Source organism: Lates calcarifer, linkage group LG10 (assembly GCF_001640805.2).
Source record: "Lates calcarifer isolate ASB-BC8 linkage group LG10, TLL_Latcal_v3, whole genome shotgun sequence".
NCBI classification, from domain to species: Eukaryota; Metazoa; Chordata; class Actinopteri; family Centropomidae; genus Lates; species Lates calcarifer.
Window position 1 is genome coordinate 22,882,027 of NC_066842.1, and position 9,724 is coordinate 22,891,750.

The window sequence follows — 9,724 nt, forward strand, 5'->3', positions numbered from 1 at the left end:
CAGTCACAAACACATTCTCATGTGCACCCCAAATGACAGGCACACAGAGAGGATCAGAAAAGAGACAACTGGGTCCAGTAAAAACTTTTTTGATGTCCCACCAATGCTGTGGTCCACCAGCATGCCTGATGGCCAGTATACCACTAGGTGTGTCTGTCACAGAGGAAGTACCTATGTTACTGACTGTCTGACTGGCTAGCTAAGGCTGCTAAGTAACATTAGCCTGTAGTTGTTACGCATTGAACATCACTCTCTGCACAGTGAGTGCTGTGGTGCTTTCACAACCCACAGATGTCAATGGTGAGCTTTCCAACCACCACATCCATGTTTCAAACCAAGACGTACCTTATGTTTACACTGGGCTTGCAATACACTAGTGGAAACCCTGCACATTACTACCAGTCATTTTCAAAGCACAAGTTCAGAAATCATATTTACAACTGGTTGAAAGTGAATGAGTGTATGTGATTACAATGTAATGTGAAATATGGTACATGATTCTACAGCTCTATTCAGCACTACATTGTTTTAGGGTTGGGAGAATCCAAAGAAGAATATTGTTTTGTATCCTCTGAGCGTGTAAATAAATAACTGTTTGCTGACACGTAGCCATAGCAACTTGCTAATGACCAAAATAATCAACTGATGCAGCTTTAAAGCCACAGCAATATACTGCACTTTATAGTGAGTACAGCATGCACTAGTGAACTGCAGCAGTTACACACAGGCTCTTTTTGCAGCAGCAGCTGACTATAGTATCGCTGGGTAATGCTCTGACCATCAGGGATAAGATGAGAACATTATCAATCTAAAGATGCTACATAATGTGGACATTTATTACACTAATAGGCTTTATTACATTTTCTGCCCATTTAGAGAGATGCCTGACTATATTTTGACTAATGACAACATCATCAGTTGCCCATGCCCCCTTGTCTCTATTTACACTGCTAATGTACTCACATCTAAGACGTTTGCCCCTGAACCAGTGTGGGAAACAGATTCCCACCTCATTCGTCCTTCACAGAAATGCAGGTTTTCTGTGTGCACTGTGTCTCCTTCTTCCATTTCTGTCTCTCTGTTTCTCTCTGGTGGGTTTTATTCAAAGTTTCTAGAGTTGGAGCTTTTGCAGGATTTTTTTTTTGTTGGCTTCAGATCATATTAAATTGAATTGTCCAGAGGTTCTGGTCAGTGATCCATGATGGTCCGCCTTTTTCTGACAGGTTTGATAAATACAGGTCCTGATCTCTCTCTGTGTCTCTATTCCTCCTACCTCCTCCTTCTCTCCATCTTATTTTCTCCGTCCTCTCTCTCTACACTTGTCCCCTGCCTCGCTCACTCACCTCCATAACACCTCTCTTACTTCTCTCTTGAATTGTGTTTCTGTAAACTACATTGCAGTTTTTCACTTTTCTCACTTCTCTCACATCTTTCAGACTGAAAGCCAACACTCCCTGCTCTCCTTCCCTATAGAATTATATGTGAATGTGTGTGGAGGCAGACTAAAACACAAGATCTCTACTGACCTTGGACACCAATTGTTCTCCTTCTTGCCAAGAACCTCCCTATATGCCTATACTGTATGCTCTCTGTACACACTGCGGGTGAAAAGTGCATGTGTGTGTTTGGAGAGAAAGGGCTTTTGGAGAACAAATAAACACTCACACACACACACACACACACAATATGCCTAAAAATAACTACATCAAACATATGCACATTAATTTAAACTTCATTTTTAGGAGGTACATGCCAACATATGACACACACACACACACACACACACACACACACACACACACACAGTGAGAACAGGAGATGAATGCAATTAGAGTGATTACAACAGAGGACAGTGACTCCTTAATACAGTATATACCCAGATATATGTGTGTGTGTGCGCAGCGACACAGCATCTCTACACTTCATATGTGTGTATCTATGTGTGTGTGTGTATAAATATTCATGCTCAGTGTAGTTTGGGGATAAGGAGAAAAGAGTCATGCTCTGCTGGTACTTCATTACTTGGTATTTGTTAGAGGACATACATACACACACACACACACACACACACACACACACGCACACACCCCTAATGAATAGACAGAAAGATAAGTGACTATGCACACATTTACACACTCTTAAATCTTTCACAAGCATTTAAACCGTCCATGGACAAAATTGACACCAGCAAACATGCTGAACACATACACAACAACGGGAACAAACAAGCAGATACACCCATACACACAAACACATGTACACGTTTTTTTTTTTTGTATCTGCACTTTCTCCTTGATCCCCTCCATGGTGACTGTTTGTGTGTACATGTAAGCAGTTTGTTTGTGTGCACATGCATCTACATTCTGAAAGCATTGGATTAAGGCCTTTAAAACAAGCTTTGTGTGGTATGTGTGTGTGTGTATGTGTGGAGCCATTATGTTATGCATGTTGGCTTCTGACTGAAAGTAACACACATACAGTGAAACGGCAGAAGAGATGGTAGGAAGAATGCGACTTCATAACAGACAGCAGGTATCTAAATTTAGGAGGGAGGATGGAAGAGGCTGACAAATGGAGGAGGCACTTTGCTAAATGTTTGAATTGGGAATGGCAGATTATGCCACTACCAAAAAAACAAGACGGAGCAAAAGAAAACAAACAAACTCCTGAATTGAGAAAAAATGACTGAATATAAATACATTAATTGACTGCAGCAGAAAAAAACCTTGCCATGAGTACAAACTCTCTCTACCTTTAAGCATCCCTTAGTTGTCATGCAAAGATACTGTAGGAGGAAATTATGTTTAAAATGTTGGCATTAGATGCATAAATTGTAAATTTCCCCATTGTGGGACTAATAAAGGATTATCTTATCTTATCTTATCTTATCTTATCTTATCTTATAAAAAAAATCACTGAAAATTATCTTGGGTTTTGCAGAATTTCTCTGTATCAACCTTCTTTGTGGCAGCAGGGTTATTCTGGCAGTCTTGGTGGCTCTACAGCTCCTCCTGCAGTGAGCAAAAGAGGGGTTTAGGTGATGTTGAATATAAAGCAACAAAGTCTGCATTTTAGGAGGTTGTGGTGGGTACTGGTTCCACAAAACACAAGATTTTGACACGGAAGACTGTCATTTGAAACCAATGGGCATTGTTGTTTTTTATATCCATGACCATTCCACAACAGTAATTGCGTGTTTATTATTGTTAACGTGATGAAGACACTTCTCCAACAACATCATTGTTAACTGTTTGTTTTCTATTTGCTTTTTCATTCTTCTTGTCTTTGAAGACACATAGGTTATCTGACCATTATTGTGTTTTGAAAGGAGTGATTGGGCCAAAGGTACAGGTACAGGTGCAGCCAGTGCAGCTGCAGACTGCGATGTTTCAAATTTCGAGAGAGACCCACAATTCTCACATAATTGCTGAGATTAATGGATGTGTGTATTTGCCTGGCACAAGAACCAAGCTGTGGCCTTAGGAGGTCAGGTCATGGAGGAGATCCAGCTCACCTGGACTGACTGCCTGCCTGCTCTGTGGAAGCTGTGGCCACTTCTTCTCTCTCCCCTGTCTTCTACCTTTTTTGGTTTTGTTGCATTTGACTTGCCTCTAATTGATTTTCTCTTTCAGTTTTGTAAAATAAACATATTTTTTGTGTGCTCCACCCCCCACCCCCCCAACACACACACACACACAGTTGTTCTGAGTTATACCAGTGAGAACTGTACGGTGTTATAAAACCCTGCTTTGACTGGACGGATGAGTGTTGGGTTGAAACATGCCACACAACATCAGCATCCTTTTCTACAGTTCAAGCCTCCTCTTTTGTATTGAGATACATGGGCTGTGAAGACTCAGTCAGACCTGCTTTCAGTCCAACAAAACTGTCTCATACTTATCACCAGACAGGATGTGATGGAGGTGATCAGGTCATGCTGAGCAGAGTAATGTTGCAGTCTAGTCGAGTTTGGATGTGTACTGCTGGATGAGACGCCATGATGGGCTAACTGTATAATGACCTCTCCATTTTCAAGCACAAGATGCAACAATATTGCAACACTGCTTCTGTTTAGCTAACCGTGCAAATTTGCAGGTCACATTTTAACAAAGGTGAATGCAGCTCAGACAGACAGCAGGCACATATTCCTAAATTCGTCCTTCACATAGGCTTCAGTGGAAATGAATAAGTGAATGAGAGGAGGAGCAAATATAACAGTCCCCTTATTTCATCTTAATCTTCTATGCGTAGCAATCATTACTGTTGTGTTTCCTCGCTTGCGATCTCATGAGATCCTATGTCAATCAAACACTTTGGCCCATGAGATATGTATATCTTGTCCCAAGAGAACTCTTAAGATCCTTCTATTAAAAAGAAAATCCTGGAAATGAAGAGGCTTTGCTTTGATTTGAAACATATGAGGATTCTCGCTATCAGATTTATCAATATTTGTGAATCCCTAATGAGAAGGAAAGAAGGAGGATGGAGGGGAGGGGAAAAAAGGGTAGGAGGACATGATGAAAGAAGCAGAAGCAGAGAGATGAGAGACAGCAACTTTAAAATAAAAAAAGAAGAGGAGTGATGGAGGGATGACGGAGAGAAAAAAATGACTGCGGAGACATGAGAAGTAAGAGAAACGAGCAGGTTTGAGGTTTGCTGGAAGTAAGGAAGGAAAAAAGAGGGGGATGAAGGAGGAGGGAGAAAGAGGGGAAGGAAGGATAGAAAAAGTGTGGTGAGCATATCTGTGTGTGCATGTGTGTGCGTGTGTGTGTGTGTGTGTGTGTGTGTATTCAGCTGTAGTGATCTTTGTCAGTTGGAAAAGAAAGGAGGGACAAAGAAGGAGTGGAAGCGCAGGCAATTTTCCATGAGACTTTAAAACCTATTTTAATGAGGAATCTTCCACTTCATGTCTGTGCTGCACTTTAAAAAAAAAAAAAAAAAAAAACACCTAGAAAATGCTGCAGTCGACCCACTGAGAGCGAACTTAGAGAGAGAGAGGGAGGTTAGAAAGTGTTTCCCAAGGAGAACAATTAAAAGCCAAATATAATCTCCCTCTCGCTTATGGGCTGCTTTTAATGTGATTATTGGGGCGCTGATGACGCAGAGGAGACCTGCACCCAGGGGAAACCTCTCCCTCTCTCTGGCCCTGATACTCGCAGCCTTATGAGCAGAGACTGAGGAGACACAGTAACTGACAACACTAATGGAGAGAAGGGGAGGACAGATGTGGTATGAGGCTCCCTGTCTTCTAACAATAAATGCAGTATTTTCAGTACCATGGATGATTTTTGTTTTTTGTTTTTTTAAAGTATAGTAAGGCAGTCAAAGAGTTCTCTTTTTTGTTCCCATTTAAACAAATGAGATATATGGCGGTGATGACTGAGCTTTAGAAGTGCTGGCAGTCAAATTTTCTTACCTTTGGACTGAGCCGGGCAAGCTGTTTCCAGTCTTATGTTAAGCTGAGCTAACTGGCTGCTGGCTGTATGATTATTTAGAGAACAGATAAGAGAGTAATATAAATCTTATCATCCAACTCTCAGCAAGAAAGTGAAAAGACGTCAAAATGTAACTTCAACTAGTTTTGATCACAACAGGGAATTGTTTTTACAGTCTTTAGTTTATTAACTTAAAGTGACTGATTTTACACATAAAGTGAAATTTACTTGTCTGTCTGAAAGAACAGCTGTAAAGAAAGTAAATAACCCTGATCATAGTGGTCATGGTGATGACATCAGGGTTATCCCAGCTTGGTCATGGAGATCACAGAGAGCCTGCTTTACAAACTGTGGGTGTGAGGTTTGAGAGACTCAGGCAATTGCCTGGTAGGGATGGTCTAATTAGTAACTAGCAACGGATTTAGTTAAGAATTGTGGGAATTGTAGGATCCAGCCAATTTGGAGCTTGACCCACATAGAAATGCACAGAAATTCACCACTCCTGATGTGTCTGTTGTGAGTCCCGTACCTTCACGGGGATGCAAACTGCTATAAAATTGATATATATAAAATTGCTGAAGTAACCCTAATTTGACACGCTTTACCCTCCTAACACCATCTTGATTGCTGAGGCCTCAGTCAGGATCTGTCTCAGTTTCGTGCTGCCTGCTGTCCCCCAAATCAGATAAAATGTTGTGATTCTCATACTGCTGAGGCGGTAGTTTTTGTATTTGGTATTCATTTTGAGGTTGCAGATGAGGAGATGACATTTTTTGCAGCAATTTTTAGGTTCAGTGACATCTTGTAAAACAAAATTTCTGCAGCACTGTAAAAGAGGAATTGTCTGTGTATACTGCCAGTGTTAGCCAGAACAAGAGAAAAAGACACAGGGGTCATTCTGCTTGTTTACCTCTTATGCTAACACATGCATAGTATTTATTTTAAAGAGAATAAACCTCATGACCAAACTTTTCAAAACACTGCCTATATATATATATATATTGTGTAGTTTCAGTAACAGTTCATGTTAATATTTTGTGACATTTTGAATTCTGGTGTTCTTGATGCAGTCTATCACATTTAGCCAGTAACATTTTAAAAGTGTTTTAAGATCCACATAAAACGAGTTGGAAAGAAGGCTTCACAGATGGGTCCATGGTAACACTTGCCTTGATGCAGAAAAATAAGAAAATTTTATCTGCTCAATATTTGCACCAATTTAGGCACAAAAATCACATACAGTATATTCATCTACTAGTATTTTAACCACACTATATCACTGTTAGCTCAGCAAACACCCTGGACTAAGGCAAATGTTAATTCATTATCTATACTGCTTATCCGTTAAGGGTTGCAGGGGGGCTGGAGCCTATCCCAGCTGACATTGGGTGAGAGGCAGGGTGCACCCTGTCCAGACTGCCAGTCCATCACAGGGACAAAATACTGTATATAGACAAACAACCATTCACATTCACATTCACAACTACAGGCAATTTAGAGTCACCAGTTAACCTAACCTAGCCATGTCTTTGGCCTGTGGGAGGAAGCCGGAGTACTCGGCCAGAGAACCCAGGGAGAACATGCAAACTACACACAGAAAAGCCCTGGGCGTACCGGGGCTCGAACCCAGAACCTTATTGCTGTGAGGTGACAGTGCTAACCCCTGCATCACCGTACTGCATGTTAAACATTAAACCTGCTAAATATCAACATGTTAACATTGTCACTGGGAGCACATTAGCATGGTGATGTTAGCATCTAGCTTAAAGCACAGCTGTGTCCCCTCACAGAGTTACTAACCTTTTTCACAGCAGACATTTTGACTTGTCATACTATGAAAAGCATAGATGTTACTAATAATATTAACAATGGTGTCTGGGTAAACCATGACAATGAGTCCAGTGTGTACAATACCACGACTATGAAACTGAAGCAGCTAAATGGAATTCAGCCCTTATTAATTGTATTATTTACATCTGTACTTTTCCTATCATGGCAAGTCAGACTGTCTTCCATAAACAGGCCTATTGATTTATATTTACAGCGTTTTGGTTACTATGTAATAAGGATGTAATTTCCTTACTTACATCTAGACACATTACCACAGATCTCTTGGTGCTGCTGGGTTAAGCTTAGCTAACTTGAAATGCATTCCAGTCCAGCATAGCTGCCATTGCAAGGTTAAGTTTTTTTCTCACCTCTGATTTTTTTCCGTTTGAGATACATTTTACAAAAAGATTAACAATTTTGCAAAATGTTGTATAAATGCCGTGAGATGCCTCTGACAGGACTGAGCACAGACCTACAAGATAGAATGAGACTTTTTACACAGGTGTACTCTTGTAGGAGCTGTGTGTTGTACAGATCCACTGGCCCATTAATACTGTGCAGGTTCAATAAGAAAACAATCCTAATCATAGGCTGTCATTGTCATTTTTTAAAATATATATATGTATATATTTATATTAAGATATTTTCAGTATTTAAAAAATAAAATGATTCGACCTTGAAGTGCTCCATTGCATTCAGGTACTGTTGTGGAAACATCCGACCTGATGTAATTATTAATTTGTTGTCTGTCTGTCATCAGTTTGAGTCAAAGGTGACAGGAAACGCTGCTCATGGACACACCAACCGCACACATCAGCGAGCACTCACAAATACACACACAGTCTGACAGGAACAAAGAAAGTTTCACACAGAAATTGTTTCACACATTAATACATGATGAGCCTGTTCTTTTCCTGTGTCAGTAGCATGACTGAGTTGAGGGACAGAATGAGTGAAAGAGGTGATGACAGACAGCGGCAGCAGCAGAGCAGTGTTTCCCGCTCAGGTTCAGATGCAGGGCTGAATGGAGTCCCCAGAGACTCCTCTGAGCCGAGGAGGTGGACAGATGCGATTCATTCATCATTTATCTCCATCGGTGGGACTTTTTTTTTTTCTCTCCCCTCACGGTATCACACTCCCATGGGACTCCTATCCCACCCACCCCCTCATCATCAATGCTCTGACATCAGCAGTAGCAACATGGGATGATGATCAATGACAGTAATGATGAATTTTTTTTTTTTTTTTTACCATACATTGCCCTTTAAAGTGGTTATAGATGTGGTGTCAGGTGATAAAAACACTTTGACTCAACGCCAATGTAATTCAGTATTATTTTTCATTTAAAGGTCCATGATGTCAGCATGATGTCATCTGGGTTACCCCAGCTTGAGTTTAGAGATTACACATATTTGATACAAACTGCAGGCGTAGAGCTTGGAGGGTGTTTGCGTTTACAAGGGATGGGTGTCAAAAGAAAGGTGCGATCAAATTGGATCCATTGTTTTTGGAGTCTTACCCATACTATGGATTCAGTGTCAGTGGGGGGGGGGGTCCACTTCAGCTGTTAATCAGCAGCTGTTCGCTGTGTGTAACGGAGCTGAAGAGATACGGTCAGATCACACTCAATAAAAATCACGACGACAGTTTGCGTAACAACCCTGTATCCACCTTTGGGAACCACACACGGCAACGCTGCTGCATTCACAACCTTTCTGGCTTTGCTTGTTTTTTTTGTTTTTTTTTATGAGCTCTCCCTGATCGGATCCGGATCGCTCATTCCGTAGGAGCACATGTTCCGCTGGATGCTGGGTATAGATGTGGAAAGATACGGGACCCCTCAACTTGCCGTGCACAGAGATGCAGAGCACACTCAGGACTATAAGACTGCGAGTCGCAGAGTACAGCAGCTTGTCATCTCAACACATAGAAATGAGTCATTTCAAAGCAGCGCTGAGTCCAGATCTGCATCAGTGTCAACCGTGTTACGCGCAGTCACTCGCAGCACAAAACTGCAGTGGAAGTTGCGCTTTTCTCAGACACACAAGTTCAACAGAATTTTTCAGAATATTTGTCAGTACTTACTCAGAAGCAGAGCAACAGGCAGGAAGAGGAGACACGCAGAGTTCATCAGAGATGCCATGGTGACCCGACGATCTGTCCTCCGACCTTTTCGAGTTTCAGGTTTGCACCGGAATTCCAAAGTTTGTTTTTTTTTGTTGTTGTTTGTTTGTTTTAAAGCGGCAGTCCAATGTCCCGCTCCTCGACGCTGGTCAGTGTTTCCCTCCTGTCCTTGGTGCAGCTCTGTGCTCCAGTGTTAAAGCATCCACAGTGCGCTCCCCTCCGCTGAAAGGGAGGGCGCGTCCGAGCCGAGGAGAGGGAGGAGGAGGAGGAGGAGGAGGAGGAAGGTCTACAGCATCCCAGAGAGTCCCAGATGAGCTGCACAGGAGCAAGGTCTG

General features: G+C 41.7%; 1 protein-coding gene across 1 annotated transcript in view; it reads right to left on the bottom strand.

Moving 5' to 3' along the window:
• nrn1la (neuritin 1-like a) overlaps positions 1 to 9,713 on the bottom strand; it is a 60,375-nt gene extending 50,662 nt beyond the window's left edge. The window contains exon 1 of the mRNA XM_018703534.2: positions 9,351 to 9,713. Within this exon, the coding sequence (XP_018559050.1) occupies positions 9,351 to 9,408 (58 nt within the window). The 5' untranslated portion in view covers positions 9,409 to 9,713. The remainder of the gene's footprint in view (positions 1 to 9,350) is intronic.
• Positions 9,714 to 9,724: the final 11 nt, after the last annotated feature.